The sequence below is a fragment of the Thunnus maccoyii genome, chromosome 8, assembly GCF_910596095.1.
Source record: "Thunnus maccoyii chromosome 8, fThuMac1.1, whole genome shotgun sequence".
Taxonomy (NCBI): domain Eukaryota; kingdom Metazoa; phylum Chordata; class Actinopteri; order Scombriformes; family Scombridae; genus Thunnus; species Thunnus maccoyii.
Genome location: NC_056540.1, coordinates 21,004,694 through 21,023,628, shown reverse-complemented (window position 1 = coordinate 21,023,628; position 18,935 = coordinate 21,004,694). Strand labels below are relative to the sequence as shown.

Sequence of the window (18,935 nt, the reverse complement as noted above, 5' to 3'; positions counted from 1 at the left end):
ATAAATAAATCAGATTTTACTGATGCAAAGAAAGAAATGATGCATCGTGAGTTCATCCCAAATTGTATCTGGTGCACACTTTTTTAATCAGGGCAGTCACATCGTGATCTTTTATGCAGGTGAATCTTCCTCTGTGAATCTTACCATCCCAGTTGTGCTTATAGCTTGTTGCTCTGACCCCAAAGGAATCAGTCAATGCAGGTTTATGGTATAAAGCTCCACATGAAGATAGAAGCAGGGCTGCAACTAATGATTATTTTCATTATAAATTAGTCTACCAATTATTTTGTCGATTAATCATTTAGTTTATGAGTTGTTACAATTTTACAGTTTTCCACAGCTCAAGGAGATCTATTAAAATGTCCTGTTTTGTCTGACCAAGATATTTGGTTTAATGTCAACACATAAAAGCAGCAAATTTTGAGAATTTGGAAGCAGAGAAGTTTTGGCATTTTTGTTTAAAAAACGAGTAAAATTAATTTTAGATTATCAAAGTAGATTAATTTAGACTAATCAACTAATTGCTTCTGCTCTAGATAGAAGTACAAGGTCCTTTTTTGACTGCATTTCTGTTCACACACACACACACACGCTCAAAATCCCTGGCATCACCTGATCGAATGCAGCTGAACTTGGCCCATTAAAAGCACTTAAATTAATATCATGATGTGTTCACGGGAGATGAAATACTGTAGCTTCAGTCTGCCTCCTAGACTGGCAAATGTTTACCCTGGCCTCCCTACAGCTTATCAGGGCAAGAGTTGTTCTTGGCAGCACCCACCATGTGACAACGATTCCATTACAGCACAGGCAGTGCTCTAATTGTCTCACTCTCTGTGTGTGTAATGGACGCAGGGTGAATGTGATGTTAGCTGTGTGTGTGTGTGTGTCTGTGCATGTTTCTGTTTGTGAACAGGAGGTCTGCTGTGTGGTTTGAAGCTTCTCTACACAAGTGCCAGGGTCATCTCTTGATGGATGACCTTACTTAGACGTATCCAAGGCCAGGGTTCTCTCTGATTTGAGTTAGAAACCTCTCTCTATTCATGCTGAGTGAGTGTGTGTGTGTGTGTGTTTGTGCTATTGCATTTACGTGTGTGTATTCACACCTGTTGTGGACTGAGAGCCTGTTCTGCAGGGGCCACAGAGAAACAGTTCCTCACTGATTCAATTACCGCAGCAATCTAAGCTGGAGGTGCAACAAGAGGCTAGGGGACAGCACGGTCTGCTTCACACAGGTTTCCTGACACAGAGTTGAACAAAGAGGCCTATCAATTCTGAAATGTGCACTTACAAGCTTGATTTCACCTTTCCGTCTTTTTCCCCTTAAAGTCTCAAAGCTTTTCCCCACATGCCTCTCTGCAACAGACATCCTTGAAGTGATGCCTAATCCCTCATGTGTCTGAACTCATCGGTGCCAACTTCAGTGTGCAGGAAATTGCCTTACAGTTCTTTTCCAGTCGCTAATGTGACATTGCTGATGGTGCCATGCTAACAGTGAAAGTGAGAGATAATGGATGAGCATCTTGGACTCATCATTTGGCAGTGCATAAGTTAACCCTGTGTTTTGTAGAAATGCATCAGTGTCATTATTGTGTGTGACTAGATCCAGAAGTCTTAAAAAGTGTTCCTGTAATTTCACTTAGGCTGTCATCTGAATATCAGTCCAATTACACTTTTTGCAATGTTCCCCCTCATTTATAGTTGCGAGCAGTGACACTTAGACTGCCTGTTTCTCTTTCTGACTCTTGCTCTCACTCCCACTCATCATCTCCGATGTGACAGTGCTGGCAAATTGTGATGTACAGGAATAATGATGTTTGAGTGCTGGCTTCTGGTGTGTAATTGAAACACTGGGACGCTTTCACACCGCCCCCCCACCCCTCTAGTGCCAGCTGTGCCACTGATACAAGAGCAGTGGTTCCCTAAGATATATCTCATGCTACTGGCAGGTGGCAAGCAGATAAATTCGCACTGTTGTTTGTTCCTGGTTTAATCCAGCAGACCTGCAGTGGCAACCTGTTACTCTGTGTCTCAACTTGTCTTGCTTGTACCAAAACATATATGCTATCTGCTTGTTTTGCTGTGACTGACTCCATAGTGATTTATTACTGTTGCAGGTAGATATACAGTATGTCTTATACTCTTGTACTGTTTTGTAGTTATTTTTGAAACAGTATTCTTTGATAATTTCCTCACATTTTTGCTTTTGTGTTTTTGATTTTGGAAAGGCAATAAACAAAAGGCATCTATCGTCCTACTATGGCCCCACACACACAAATTTTGCATGTGGAGAAATCTGAAGCTTGACAGACCTGCAGGATGCCTAGTTACGGTTGCTAAGCCATGATTGAAAAACCACTTTTTGAGGGAGGGGTTTAGCGAACAGTTAGTCAGTTATCATAATGCCTTTAACAAATTTAATGTTTCATTGATTATCACTTGATACCACTTGATTATCATAATTATCACCATCCCTTGCTTGTTCAAAATCATATTTGATAATGCTGAAGGACGCAGATACAGAATTGTTCAAAGTGACATAATCAAATTTCAAGCACATTTGATTCCAACATAACTCGCTCCAGACACAGTTGAAGTGTTGACCTTCTCATAACAGTGTCCTCAAGGCCCTGCCAAAGGTGTTTGACAGTTTGACTTGACATCTGGTACATGATATAGCTGCCCAAAATGAGAAAAGTTCATTCTAAAGAGGCAGTGAAGGTCCTGATTTGTATTACACACCCAAATTGTGTATAAAAAATGAAAATGCCTGTTTTGCCCTACTAATTGAATGGTTCACTGACCTACCAGTCATTTTTTTTTCTGGCACAGAAGATGAACTGCAGGGCTTGCAGAAACCTGCTCATCTTTAGTGGATGGCAATTAAAATTTTGAACTGTACATACCAAATTTTTGGATGTTAACAAATCTAACATTCTGGATAGTGGGAGGCATTGACCAAATGTCATCTGCAGTATTTGGTTGGTTTGTTGGAGAACTGTTTGCTGAACTAATCGTGTGTATGTGTGTGTGTGTGTGTGTGTGTGTGTGTGTGTGTGTGTGTCTGTGTGTGTGTGTGTGTGTGTGTGTGTGTGTGTTGGCAGGGTGCGGTTAGAGGCCTTCTCTGACAACAGTGGGAAGCTGCAGCTCTCTCTGCAGGAGATCATAGAATGGCTGACAGCCAAGGACGAAGAGCTGTCAGAGCAGCTGCCCATAGGAGGCGACGTGGGGGCTGTCCAGCACCAGAGGGAGTTCCACCAGGTAATTTGCACAATAATACCTTCTCAGTGCAAATAATACATATCCTGTTCACGTATTGATGGGATAGAGTTTTTATTCTGCCGAAGGGGAAATGAATTTTCACAGTATATACGCTGCTTATACCCTACTCCCTCAAGATATATCTATAGATCCATACAAAAACACATATATACAGAAATAGACTGAGTCAGTAGATTCATACAGACATAAATAGATGTATTCAGTAGGATATTATCTTTTGTGGCTGTGTGGCAGAGGAGCCCTTTTCCACTTTTAAGTCCTATATCTGTGTCCTTATGGGAGTAGTGTGAAAAATGGATTGAGGGTAAGCCCAGGGTCATGTGCTATGATCTGTGCAATGCATGTGATGGCTCTGTCATTTGGATCTGACAGGCTGGGAGTTGGGAGGCCAATGATATTGTAGGCAGTGTGTGTAATGTGGGTATATTTGTTCTTGTTGGAGACAATTGATGTGGTGAAGAAACATGTGAAGCAGTAGAATAATAAATGTATGCTTTTGTAGAGCAGCAACAAAAGTTGAGGAACAAACTGGAGGGTTTTGAGTCTGCAGATATCAGATATATTGATCAAAGTTGAGTTTATTGTCCAGTCTGCCACTGATGTCATTAATGAAGGTGGGTCTCTGCACACTACAATCTGCTTTGGACTTAAAGCCTTCTTAAAGACACATGATTTTACAGACACTGTGACATAAAAAATACATCTTTCAAGCTCCAATCCTGTGTTCTTGTGTTATTTGTTCAGTTATGTCTTATAAAATAGCTGTCATGACTCTTGAAAGTGGGGTTATATATAAATTCAACTATTAAAACAACCACTTTTCAGCAATCCAATCAAATCTGAAGGATATGATTTAAGTCCCTTTCTAAACTATACTCCACCCACATACTTTATTTGGTTTGACTCCAAAATACTTCACATCATACTGTAGAAGATAAAGACGCTCTGACTGCCTTTTCACTGTGACTTTAAGGACATTTGGAAAATGTTAACACTCAGTTGATTAGATGAAACAATAAAGCAATAAGCAGTTTTTATTTGCCAAGACATTCAGGTGCAAGTCAAAAGTTTTTGTGTCTCACAGTCTAGCATTTGGCAATCCAATAATTTATTTTTTCGTTCTCATTTAACCAGCCATGTTGACTACATTCTTATTCACAGCTGTGGCCTGGGGGATTAGTTGCAGCAGGCTAAGGACGTACACATAGAGCACACAAACACCTAATTTGCACAGTACAACCATCATTTTAAAATTATTCAGTGATTCTTAGGTAAATGAGGATTAGCAGAATCACCTCAGTTTTTCTCTTTGTGAGTTTCTGATGGTTTGTGTAACACTTATTGGTTCTGTGTGTGTTGAATAATGGCCAAAAACAAGCTTTAATAAAACAATCTCTAAAGCTTCATTGCACATCAAATGCTAAACATAGAGGTGAAATTGTAACGTTTTCATTACCCAATGGTAAGCTCACAGGATTGGTAGCCATTTCAACAATTTATTTTTTCATTATTAAAGTTTAAAGCTGACGGGGACATCAGTTAGAGTTGCTGACAGCAGAATGAAGCACCTCCTCCTCCCCCTTTCACATAATTCCTGCATGGTTCAGTGATTTGAACTGGCCTTGAAATCCCTTCAAGGGCTTGTGTAGATAGAAGGACACACAAACTGACAGGCTCACAAACTCAGAGACTGAGACCTTATCGATAATGGCACAAATAAGCACTGGTTTGTCTTTCCAATAAATATTTTCATCCTCATATTGATGCTAGAGAAGCAAGGCTCCTTTTATATCCTGCCATCATAATTTGACTCGGTTGTCAACTGATTCTGTATTTGGGGACACATGTAAGAGCTTGAGGGACAGGAGTGCATCAAGAATTGTCGATAAATGTTTTACTTTCAGAGATAGAGAGCAAATAAAATTCATATCACACAACAGGATACATCCCCACGCACAGTGGTGTTTTAACCTATTTTGCCTAATGAGACCTCTCAGGACGGTGCTTGCATATACAGATTGTGCTTGATTAACATCTCCCTCACTCTAATAAGCCTTTTTCTTGGAAGACATTTTAACATGTCACAGTAATAGAGGCACAGGTGTAAATTATAATATGAATGATGTCTGAAATCCATTTAGCTACTTCGGTTTCAGGGTCCTGGTATTGTGCATGTTGGATCACTGTCACACTGTCATTGCTTACTTGAATAGAATAGAGCCAGTGTTATTAATAACGCCTGTGCTTTTCCTACTATGGCAAGTCAAAACGTGTACTGGAAAAAAAAAGCATATTAGTTGTTTTGCAAGTTCACAGTTGTTATGAGAACTGGCAGTTCAGTTCCTGGAGTGTCTCGGGCAAGTTCATTCCCAAACATAGAGCGTGCATTTGGAAGAGAAAGCTGTCTGGCAGTTGGTTGCATAGAGCCAAGTGGCCAGCCCAGATGGTGTTAGTAGACAGTTCTTGTTCAAGTTTTAGTTGGTGGTGGTTTGTCCAAAACAAAACAAAGCTGCAGGTAATTGCAGTTTCAGTTCTCCAGGCCAAAGACAAAAGCTGCTCTGGTGTCGGGTCTCTTGCTCTCAAGGTTGTTCACGGTTGTTCAGCACTAAAATCACATCTAGATGCTGCTACCCAGAAGCCTTATCACACCTGGGCCACCAAGTTAACTGATAAGCCCTGCTCACTACCAGCCAGCCAAAAAGAAAGAAGGAACTACTAATTTGACTTCTAAAGAGCTGCTCAACTTAGTAACGACTCAGACATCCATGATTCCCGGAATGATACAGAAAGTTTGCCATCAGGAAGTTCCTGTTGATTAGGTGAATAAGATTAAAAAATAATATTGCATTCTTGTTATTGATGTATCTATCCAGTGTAGCTTATTTCAGTGTGATGCCACAACTATTCAGAGACAATTCAGACAAACTTCTTGTGTCGTAATCTTTGGTTGATTCTGCAAAGAACTGGCTAATCTCAAATCAGTCTTTTTTTATTAGTAATAAAAAAACACTTGCAAACATCTGTACATATGTGTACAACCTTTTAATTAGTATTCAGTGGCTCATATTTCGTTAGCTTTGTGTCCTTCCATCTGTCACCCATCTTCATCAGTTACTAAAGACTACAGGGGAATGAGCTGCCCCTGTCTTATCGGGCTGCACCGTGTCTCTTTAAAGGCCCTGCACACCCACACAGGTGTTTTTAGTCATTCTGGCTGATTAAAACTGCAGTCAGATTGAAATCCACCTGGTGAAATGAACTCACGTGGTGTGCCCAAAAGGAAAAAGCGTGTGTACTGTTGTAAAAATAAACTGTGGCAGTTAGCATGGCTAGCGTGTCCATAAAGTTGTGAGTCATACGGTGTTTTATCAAACACTTCACTGTCATTAACCTCTGTCACTGACCTTAGCCACTCTCCAATCAAACAGCATCTCTTCTTCTCTTCTGCTGGTATTATTATGCCATGCAGTTATAAAACAAGAATATGAACAAACAATATTTTGTGAATGAGAGGTCAGACCCACCCCTCTCTCAAACCAGCTGGATATTAGAGAGCCTTGCGATTTCATGAATCAAAATTCAATCAGATTGAACAGATTGAAGGAGGCAGGTCAAGTCGAATGTGTCTCACTCTGTTCCACATAGACATGAACGGAAAGCAAATCTCGGTCTGACTGCACCAATAGGTGATGCTGGAATGAGCTATTTGCTGGGGTCACAAAAATTACAGGTTAAATTGTTTCATCTTAAAGGACCAGTGTGTAAGATTTAGTGGCATCTAGCGGTGAGGTTGCAGATTGCAAACAACTGAATACCCCTCACCCTCCCCTTCCAAGTGTGTAGATAGTATAGAGAACCTACAGTGGCTGCGAAACTCGCTAAAAATGCAAAAAGCCCTCTCTAGAGTGAGTGTTTGGTTTGTCGGTTCTGGGCTACTGTGGAAACATGGCGGTGCAACATGGTGGGCTTCATGGAAGGGGAACTGCTCCCTATGTAGATATAAATGGCTCATTCTAAGGTAACAAAAACACAACGATTCTTATTTTCATGGGATTATACACCAATTAAAACATACTTATGAATATTATATTCCATTTCTGCTAAGTCCGTTCTGCTAGATGCCACTAAATTCTACACACTGGTCCTTTAACAGGTGCAACAAAACTAATTGGAGAGTCAGGGAGATATCAGTCTTTAAGGCTGTCGACCTTGCTGCACACTTGCATCACACACTGAACAGAAAAGCCTCCGGTCACTGGTAAGATTAAATCCATATATAAATACATATATACAGTCAGTAAACACATTTATAACAGACTTCCTTAATTTAGTGAGCCAACAGAATAATGGGAGAGAGTTTCAGTATTATGTCAGTAGCTTTTGTTTGTTGGATAGATCAAAAGAAAATAAATTGCTTTCCTGTGTGTTAAGGATACCCACTGGTGAGACAATAACAAAAATCCAAGGATGTCTTTAAGGGAGGAAGGTCTCTCTACTGAAATCTTTTTTAATTGACATGTTATATAGCCCTGTGTGCACTGTGTTGGGGTAGACTCTCATAAAGTTGGTACAGACAGGAATTGCCCAGAAGGCAGGTGTGTGTATGCGTGCGTGTGTGTGCGTGTGCGTGTATGTGTGTGCGTGTGTCATACAGATTGCTGTTCTGTTCAAAAATAGCTCCAGACAACAGGCAGAGTCTGATGGTGAAGATGACGGTTTTAATTGTTATTTTTGACATAAAAAAACAATATTGAACTACTATAATATTTCAAATAGATTCAAATGAAAGCACACTTGAGGGTGTGTGTGTGAAGCATAGAACCATTAAAATTTATACTATCCTGTGTGACAGGAAGTGTTTGGAGAAATGCTACCTGGGATGATAGGGATCATTTCCCAGTAAATCACTTTAGTTGCGGGTGATGTATGGCGCGAACTGGAACTAGTGTCGACATGCCAGCAAACACACACTCACACTCACACTCACACTCACGCTCACACTCACACTCACACACACACACACACACACACACGCATACAGTGCACTCACACACACTGTAATTGGTTCTGTAACTACAGCAGAGTTTCCACCCTCCACCCTCTTTCCAATTTTCTGTGCTGTCAGTTTGTGCAGTGTCTCTGGAAGGCGACTTGTTTTGACAGTGAGAGGTTTGTGGCTCCCGCTTCACCCCAGTCCAACTCCACCTTGACTGGTACACTGTGAAATCAGCCTGCCAATTAACAGAACAATGAAAGAAAAAACCCAACACTTCATACTATCTTGCAGTTACTTCTCTCCCTCCTTCTCTCCTTTTCTATTTCGCTTATCTTTTCTTTTTTTCTTTCAAATTTCTGCTTAATCCCTCTTTCTATCTTCTAACTCCCTCTTCCTCGTGCGTCCTCATCTCTCTTTTTCACATCTGCTTTTTATGCTTTGAAGTCACTGTTCTCTATTTCCACAACTATCCCTCCAATACTGATTGTCCAATTTAGTGATGCACAAGCTTCCAAAAATCTCCTCTCCTCTCCTCTCCTCTCCTCTCCTCTCCTCTCCTCTCCCAATGTCCCATTTTCAGCACAACACGACTTATAATCTGCGATGCCTCAGCTTCCCAAGCGTCTGGTTGCTCTAAAACTTTCCTGACAAAGCAGAGAGGGAAATTGCATCCCAGTTTTCTATAGAGAATTAAAGCGTTTTAAGAAATGTGAATTATTGATCTTAAGTGGATTTATACTGATGTCTTTTTTGTGTGTGGGATGATTTCCCTCTGTGCTACATTTTTTGTGTGCATGTGTGTGTGTGCAATTGCATGTTTACTTCTTGTTTTTGTGTGTGTGTGTGTGTGTATTTGAGGTGGTGATGAAGGGGATTTTGGGTGAGAAGCTATGTTTGTTAGGGTGAGATTGTATGGTTTTGTGTGTTTGGGCATGAAGATGGGTGAGCATTCCAGCAATGGGAGGGATTTTGTGTGTCTGTAGCAACTCCAGAATCTTCTCTGCCTCATGCGACAGGGAAAATGAAATGAAAATCTATCCGCCCTCAGTGTTGTCAGAAGCACATGGAGAGGGACTGTCCAGAGGGAGGAGTAAATGGGATGCCATCAACATGTTTAGACGAAGTCAATGAAGTCATTTCCTCCCTCTGAATTTTTCTACTCCATGCATAATGTATCTTAATCTGATCTGAAGGCTTCACTCTTAATGTTCTCTCAACCAAAGATGAAGCCTCTGAGTGTGAAATTTAGCTGGAATTAAAGTTTTAACATGACAGCTGGCTCAGGGAATCCAGGGCTCAGCTCTTCTTTGGGCAGCAAAGCAGCTAAAGAGAGGATGGAGAGAATAGAGAACTGGAGAGGATAAAATGAGGGTTAGCAAAAGGAAAAGAAGGGAGCAAGGATGTGCGGTAGAAGAGGGAATTTGCTTGTGATTACAGAAAAGAGCACAAGAGAGGAAGGAAGGGAGAGACAGACGGCAGGTTTTCTCCATAACTGTTGCACTGGGAATCTTATCTCATGCCACAGCTCCCCACTGTTACACACTTTTGCATGTTTGCTCAGTGCTGGTGTTTGCTGGTGTTTCACTGGGGGCTTTCTGTTTAACTCTGCTCAGCGGGTGTTATCAGGCCTGCTGGGCTCTGGTCCTGGGGTTTTAATAGGCACTGAAACACTGTCACTGCTGCGCCGCACCACACAGCTAATTCCAGCTAGTAATGTAGATTTTCAGCTAAAATTGTAATCTCTTCATACCGTAAGAGGATTGAGTACGCTGGCTTCACCTAAATAAATTACTTTGAAGAGAGGGAATATCCCTGGCATTAATTCACTCACCTGCAGTATGTTTTAGAGAGAACAAAGATTAGTATAGAAGACTGAAGAAGGTTGACGCACTGGCTTTCTTCAAGGCCCTGCGGAGGCTCTGGGTATCTTCTCAGTGGTGGAGTAGAGACATATGTGTGTGTCTTCTTACACACTGAGCTCCTGGTTTGTGATTTGCATAAAAGGAGTGCTGCTGAATGTGGACCAGTGGAGCTGGGTTCTCCAGCTAATTGGCTCCTCTGCGTGAGCAGGTCAGCTGACCAATACTTTTGGTCTCCTTTTGTGCTCTGGGCTCTCCGCATAAGCAGACAGCCCTGTAATCCCATGTGGTCCTGCCAGCAGATCCCTGCTAGTGTGTGTGTATGTGCACAGTGACTGCTATAAAGTAATTCATGTGTTCAAACAAGCCAACTGTCCCTCATGTATATCCCTTGGTGTTTCTTGTACAGTATTTGCTCCTCAGCCTGTGTGCCATGGTATCATCTTAAAACTCTTTCTACTTTCTTTCTAATTCTAACTTCTCTTTACAGTATGGTACAGTAATAAACGCTGAGAAAAACAGAAAATCCTCACATCTGAGAAGTTGGAATACAGTATTTGTGCTTGATAAATAAGTTAAACAATTAATCAATAACCCAAATGGTTACACATTAATTTTCTGTTGTTCTAATCAATTAATTGACTAATCACTTCAGCACTAGAATGTAGAGTAATACTTTATTTTACAGATCCCTTCATTTTATACAAATTTCCTTTTTTTTCTGAGTATTTTGCAGGTATTAAAAGGTCATTTTTTAGGACATTTTACAGAGAGGGTGGTGTAATTTGGTACAAATGATAAAAAAAACAGAAAAAAGTGTTAAGTTAGTTTAGTTATACCCACTAGATACATAGTTGTTAATTTGCAAAGATTCTTAATAAATTAGACTCATAATAATTCTTTCACAGACAGAAAATAGTTTTTAGTGTGAAATGATATATTAGCATATTAGGCTCTGTTACTGTTAATTCTTAGGACATTTCTTTGAAAGGGTTATGTAATTTGGTAATATACAGGAAATGCGCTCATTAAAGAGTTTTTAATAAACAACCTAATGTTATGTTATGTTATTTTATGTAGTTTGACATACAGACACTGAAAACTAAGTACTTTCTGTCTGTTAAAGAATTGTTAAGAGTCTAATTTATTATGATTTTTTGCGAATAACAACTACACTTGTACAACACTAATGTACAATAGCAAATTGCACCTCCCTTTCTGTAGAATATCCTAAATATTTACTGTTTAATACCTGCAAATTACTCAGAAAAAATACAGAGAACGTGTGCAAAATTAAAGGACCTGTAAAATAAAGTGTTACTGAAAGTACAATTACATTTGGTCTCTATGAGGCAGGGTGGTCTCATTCAGAGAGGAGGCACAGTTCAGTCTGGCCCTCAGGATCTTCCTTCAGAGGATCAAGTACCTGACTTGGGACACAGTTTATTTCTTTGATTCCCTTGCACTTACTCACACACTCTCCTCCCCTCTCTGCTTCTCTCCCGCTAGGCATTCATGGAGGATGTCAAGTCTCGCGGGCCGTTCATCTACTCAGTCTTGGAGTCTGCCCAGGCCTTTCTGGCTCAGCACCCCTTCCAGGAACCAGAGGAGACCCTGACTGATGGAAAAGGTCTTTTCTCTTCAAACTCTGTGCCAACTGCTGTGCAGCCAAAATATCATACACACAAACTTCCTCAGCTAAGTCCCAGAGTTCCTTTAGTAGGACCCATGCAGGTCTTCCATTAGTAGTTATTAGCAGTGATCTGTCCTCTGGTGTCACACTGAGTTTAAGGGGACCTATCATACCTTTCTTTATTGTCATATATATAATGTCACAATGTCAGATGTTCATATTAAATGTGGCCAAAGTGTCAAATATTGAGGTAAATGTATGTACAAGTAATCCCTGTCAGCGAAAAGCACCAGCTTCAGACTGGTCTAAACGCTCGGTATCCAATGGTTTTTTCTACTTTCAGCCTGAGGCAACATCAAATCGTGATGGATTCTTTATATAGTCATCTGCTCCACGCACAGTGCACGAGTTCACTGCTCCGCTCCGCCACATTATGGCATATTTTCATTGTTTTGGGGGGATAGTCATGCTGAGCCATAACTCGAATTGAGCTGGCACGCTGTGAGTGATTTTCCATTACGCAGCAGGGCAAAGTAAAATAAGTAGTTTACCTGTTGGAGGTGTGCTGGTCATCTGCAGCTCTTCATCAAACATCATCATCACTGTGGCTGTTTCTGCTTGTACTATACCTCCTTGCATTATTTCTCACTGCTCCTCTGAACAAAGAGCTCCAAATATTAACATATGCTGTGTCAACTGGTTTTTAGCACTACTAATGAAGCTCTGCTAGTTCGGTGAGGAACGTGCTTTATTTCCTTTGAATTCTTCACAATAAAAGTCTCTCTATTTAGTCATTTAAAAGCTTTTAATATGATGCAGGAAATGTTGGGTTTTCATCAGCGGTAACTCAACACGACTCCGATACGGCTGCCCCTCGGCAGCTTCCAGAAAGGTGGCCAGTCAGAACAGAGTGGTTTCATCAAGAGGGGGACCTTAAAGAGACAGGAGCTAAGACTGCCTGTTAGAGACAAAAGCTGAACTGAGGGGCTGCATAAAGGGCCAGTATACGATAAATAAGGAGTTTTTTGAACTGTGGATCATGCAAAGCCACTCTAGTGGAGTCCTAGAATAAGAATATAGAGTTGGAAATGAGCATAATAGGTCCCCTTTAGGGAAAGTGTCTGGGTTGGGACCAATTAGCTCTAGTTCAACAGCTCTACAGTGCCATCTGCTCAGATCAATAATACAGCAAGCTTTACTGTTTCTCCGCCCACACGTCCACTTCGTAATGTTTGTTTCTCACCACTGGCTGCTCACTTGGGAAATACTGTAGCAATCTACCATACTGTGTTCTCCTCATGTCTCCAACTTGTTTTGCCCCCTTGCCCCCCTTTTTCTCTCTTTCTTTCTTTTTCATTGAGTTGGTCTCCAATCATTGCTCCTCTCTTTGTCTGACTTTTAACCCTCGCTTTCCTCTTCACCCTGTTATTTCTCTGTCTACTCCATTTTTTACATTCTCATTTGCACCTTCATCCTTTTGCCCTCGTGTGGCCCCATGTAACCTCTTCCACCTTCTGCAGAGGTGTCTCCACGCCGGCGGATCTTGAATGTGAGCCGCTCGGTATGGAAGCAGGCGAACGTGGCCAGTGACCTGTGGGAAAAGCTGACGGCACGCTGTGTGGACCGCCATAGGTCAGTCTTTATTTTACATTGTGTAGATCCTGTTTAGACTAGGTGTAGTTTCTGTCTTGTTGTTATGCCAATGTCAGTAGTTTTAAAAACACAATTGGGAAAACACTGAAGGTTATTTTGGATGGAAAATGAGTTTTTGAGGCTAATCACAATGCAAGTTTTGTAATCAAGGCCAGTGCAGCGAATAAACTTTGGGTCAGATCTCTCTGTTCAGATAGCAGCATTATTTTTGTCCTCTGAGAGCCTTGCAATTCCAGTTTTTGTGATTGATTTTTGATTAAATGAATAATAATAGGTCATATGGGAGTAAAGCAAATTGCAGTCCTTGTGCTCATGGAACCACTCCAAATGCCATTGAGCTAATGGTAACATTGATTTCTCAGATGCAAAACAAGTTGGCTCCTTTTTGTTTCCTAAAAGCAAAAATTTGGCAGTTAAGAAGTTATTTGTTACCACATGAATCAAGATGCTTGAATATACATATAATTGTGTACCATACAGGAAATGAAAGATAGGCTGTTTAGGGTATTAGTGCTCCTACCCCGTTTTTGTATATTTCAATGCTGTTGATAGTCCCTCTCCTTTTTCCTTTTTAAATAATTTGGGTATATATAACAAGAAAGAAAAGTAAGAGAGAATGCTGTTTAAATATGCAATGAAAAAAGGCATGTATGTTTATTGATAATATAAAAGACTCCAAAAAAGTGAAAGATTTATTTTAACCATATAACAGCAATATGCTTTCTTTTAGAGCTACAAAGTTGAGAGTGTAATTTCCTTCCCGATGACTCTATGGTTGTGTGTGTGTTGGTCCATAGTAGGGTTATACATTTCACATAATATAATTACCATAACCTGATTACAAAATGTGGCAACTATAATCTGTTACAGAAACAATTACGAAAACACATTTATCAAGTTTTGGATCTTTGGAAATTCAGAGTTTACTTAGAAAACTAAAACTTCTTTTCAAGGGTAAAAACATTTAGATTGTGAAAAAAATTATGACAAATTTTAATAAATAACGTGTTTGACTGCATGCTCCATGGACTTTTATATGCACAGATTTTTAGTCTGTTGTTTCACATTAACTTCATATTTTAATGGTGCAGGTAGTTAACTGCAATGAATTGAATTTTCAACAAAACCCTCAGACACATGGAGAGGACGTTGGAGCGTCTACTCCAGATCCAGGCAGCAATGGAGGAGCTGGCAGTGGCCTTGGAGCAGGCAGAAGGGGTGAGAGATGCCTGGGAGCCTGTCGGAGACCTCTTCATCGACTCTCTGCAGGACCACATAGATGCTACCAAGGTAGACACACACAGAAAACCACATTACACACACTTTCTCCTCTTTCTCTGTCTCTTTATCTCTCTCATGCATACACACACTTGTACATGCAGACCCATTATCATGAATCCCAGATATTTTTTTTTTTGTTTTTTACATTTGGAGTAACTTAATTGTCTCCTTTGAGATAATTGCCTCTGGCTATCCCTGAAAAAGCACACATTGTGACACTTTGACACGTCGTAAACAAACATCAAACAGTGACATCCAGCTTTTTTTTATATCACAAAAACACAGCAGTGATATGTTACTCATGAATAAGTGAGATCTGTATCAGGCTGTGTTGCTTTAAAATGTTTGTTGTGCCTGCCTGTGTACACATCCCTGTCGGAGTAGCTGTGATCTGACAGATGATGACAAGGATGAGGCACTTCAAACTGACACAGTGAGATTGCATGGGTTAGAATCCTCAGCTGAATAGATGTTGTTAAACAAATGGCAGGTCGTTGGTTTAGTAATTATGGAGTGCCGAGTGTTGCTACCGCTAAGTGAGGGCAATCTCTGCACATACATCATTCTGCACAGTGAAGCTCAAGCATTCAACTGTAGGAACAAGAAGAAAAACACATTTTTGAGTGGAGGGGGATTTTTTTAATCATTAATCAAAATAGTTGCAGATTAATTTTCATTCGATTGACATTGACACATCAGTTAATGGATGAAGTGTTTCAGCTCTACAATATTCACCAACACACAAGCATCCACACTTGCTCCTAAGCTCCTTATCATGAAGATGATGCATTTTGTTGCCTCTCCGTGCTGGCATCTAAACACAGTCAGCATATTTGGAGATATCAGGTATTGATTTCCTTACCCTTAAGAAGAAAAGCAAGAAAGTTGTCCCTGTAAAACATGTGATGGGAGGCTGTCCTGTGGTCGTGTTCATGCCATGCAGTCACAGCTTCCTTGTTTTGAATAACACTTTCCTCTTCCAGTCTTTTTTAAGTGTCTTCACTGTGTCCCATCAAATAAAGTATAGTAAGTATAAGTAAAATAATAATCAGTGTGCAAAATATAATTGTAAAAACATGTCACACAGGCAAACACTCTTGTCACAATATTTATTTATTTAGCTTTTTAAAAATTAAATATCAAGTGTCAAGTGTAGCACTGGCATTTGTAAAATGCTTTTTACATCTACACTAAAAGTTTTCACAGACTGCAAAAAAAAAAAAAAAAAAAAAAAAAGATAACACTCAACCAACAGTGCATAATGATGCAGCTGTAAACAAACAAACAGACGCACATATGAACTGCCCACACACTGACATTCATGTCTATCCTAGGTTAGACACTGCTTACTGTAATTCCCTGGTTTCCTACATTGCTCACATATAAAATCTATGAGCAGACGCCGTTGGTGGTCCAACTTCATTATACATTCTTTTCACTTTCATTTTGTAAGTTAATACATAGATGCTGCCAAGTAGTTTCTAAAACTAAGCCAGAAGCTATCATGAATCACATTTCAATTGACTTGAATTGAGTCGGTGCAATCTTGTTATTTGTGGACAGCTATGACTAATGTTTTTCTACATTTGACATTTTTTATATTTCTCTTTTATTCCAACACTATCTTTTCCATCTACCTCTATATGCTCTTCTCTCTCTCTCTCTCTCTCTCTCTCTCTCTCTCTCTCTCTCTCTCTCTCTCTCTCTCTCTCTTTCTCTCTCACACTCCTGCAGTTATTTAAGGAGGAGCTGACCCAGGTGAAGGAGGGTATGAAGCACATCAATGATCTGGCCCATCAGCTGGCTATCTCCGATGTCCATTTGTCGATGGAGAATGCTCGTGCCCTGGAGCATCTCAACAACAGATGGAAAGTGCTTCAGGTAGAGTTCATTGCCAGGTCTCTATTGTCTGTTTGACATTGTCAGCAGCAGCCTTTCCAGCCTACAAACCCCAGGCAGATTTCACAAAGTGATCCCAAGTGTGATGTTTGTCCATATGCAGTTATGGGTTTATTAGAGGCTTTCATATTTATCCACACCTCAGGCTTTTTGGGCATGTGAAGGACAAGTGGAGTGTTTTGGGGGAATGGATAAAAGGCCATGTTTTTGATGACAAGTTCTAACATCACACCAGGGGGTGGTCAGAAAGTCTTTGCATGCCAAAAGATGAAAGCCTCCTCATTTGCCTAATTTACTCAGAGATCATGAAAGCCACTGAACTTACTGGTCTATACAAGCATATATATGATAGAAATGTAGCAAATTTTGTCCACTTGCTAATGATAAGTGTTAAGTGCTCTTCCCTCTTGCCTAAAAGCTTGATTTTTTTTTGAGGACTGTTTATTTGTTTTTGAACATACCAATACCAATAAGCGACATAATACATAGACAGGGGCAGATATAAGCTTAACAGTGCAATAAAGGGATGAGACATTACACACAAAAAATTTGCAAGACAAATTGAAGTTGCTACAGAAATCAAAAATACAGTATATGATGGAGCACACAGATAGTAATAAATGGCTGTTACATTTGTGTGTACAGGTTATCAAACTAGTGTTAGCATAATTGATTGAGAAAATGCAGCCATATTTTGTTGAATTTTTAGAGGATCCATGAAGCATGTACTTGAGCTCCTCCAATTTGAAGTGTTGTGATTGAAAGTGTTACCTCCATAACACAAATGATGTGTATTTAACATTTTTGATCACTTTTGAAGACTATACGGTTTTTTAGTTTCAGTTTTCTTAAATATCAAAGTAACCTTTGATTGCCATTAATTAATTTTTTTACATTGTATGAAAATCAATTAACAGACTCTTGCTTATGTGATTTTATTTCTATTTATCATAGTGAATGGAAATAAAATGAATGGAAACAATAGATGCCTGGAATGATTGTTACAATATATCCAAATGTCTGTAACAAGCATGATTCGGTTAGTTGTGACGTGAAGTAAAAATGGGCTAAAACATGTAAAACCAGGAGTTTTAAAAAAAAAAATAAATAAAAACTTTTAAGATCAACTTCCATATTGTACTTTAAAATCTGACTAAACTGTAGCAGCTTCACAGTAATAGACATTCTCAATATTCCTTGATTGGAAGGTGTTTACTGTGAAGCAGCTGCAGCAAGTGTTGAATTAAATAACATAATAGCATTCTCAGTGTAATTAATATTCATTCCAACAACCTTTACACACCAGTCTCTGTATGAACCTGTTGTCTAACCGCTTTTGTTTTTCTGTAGCACATCTTTCCTGCGATGTGTTGAGCTCACTATCTTTTTAATGAATTCAGTTTAGGGAGATGAGAATAACATTTAAAGGATGTTTACTCTTTATAACTATAGTATAACTATTGGTTTGAATTTTAACGGTTTATATGTATCATTGCACAGGCATGGGACACATCCCAATTCCCTTCAATTGTATCCACGTTTCCCTCACTTGCGTCTTTTCCTTGCATCTTATTCCCTCACACTAAAGATGCATGAAAAGATGCGAGGAGAGAGGTAATGAGGATATATATTTTTAGAGAAATGCAACGTCCTTTCCCATGAAGCATCATCTGAAGCGACGTCTGTTTCTGAGGGCAGCGGGAGCTGATCACAGCTGAATCAACTGTCAGTCAGCTTTAACAGCTGTAGAAACTTTTGATGGAGTTTGTGTCTGTGCACATGTGCGCTGTCCTAATATTAATAAGATGTACAGTTATCACTGCCAGAGCAACAGCGTTCTCTCTCTGCAGCCGGTTACCTGTTTAATAAACACCTGCACATGAATAAAAACCTGCAGTCTGCATTTATACTGTGTACTCTGTCCTGCTCAGAGGCACATGAACCATTTCTACTGGCAGAATGAGCTTTATTATTCATTAATTATTGGCATCTGTATCTATTGACAGCATCCAATCAATAACTGCTTTCCAATAAGGGGGCATGTCAGCCGGTAAAAGATTTCTGCGAAGGCTAGTCTCATGTATCCTCGCTCACAGCTCCTCAGAGATCCTTGCTCCTCATTCCTCGCTCCTCAGAGCAGAAATAAATGCTTTGGGACGGCCTTCATGATGGCGATAGGAATAACTTTCAGGTCAAGTGAGGATTGAGGAACGAGGAATGATCAAATTAGGGAATTGGAATGTACCCACAGTGTTTGTTGTTTTTGCATGTTGTGAATTGGAAGGTGAAATACAGCAGAGTAGATAAATAAATGTTTAAAAAAAAAAAAAGA

General features: G+C 39.9%; 1 protein-coding gene across 1 annotated transcript in view; it reads left to right on the top strand.

Annotated features, from left to right (window-relative positions):
* The window catches only part of drp2 (dystrophin related protein 2), a 100,083-nt gene that overhangs the window by 41,266 nt on the left and 39,882 nt on the right, over positions 1-18,935 (top strand). Inside the window, exons 3-7 of the mRNA XM_042419487.1 lie at positions 3,105-3,261; positions 11,647-11,767; positions 13,291-13,402; positions 14,557-14,713; positions 16,439-16,585. Of these exons, the coding sequence (XP_042275421.1) occupies positions 3,105-3,261; positions 11,647-11,767; positions 13,291-13,402; positions 14,557-14,713; positions 16,439-16,585 (694 nt within the window). The remainder of the gene's footprint in view (positions 1-3,104; positions 3,262-11,646; positions 11,768-13,290; positions 13,403-14,556; positions 14,714-16,438; positions 16,586-18,935) is intronic.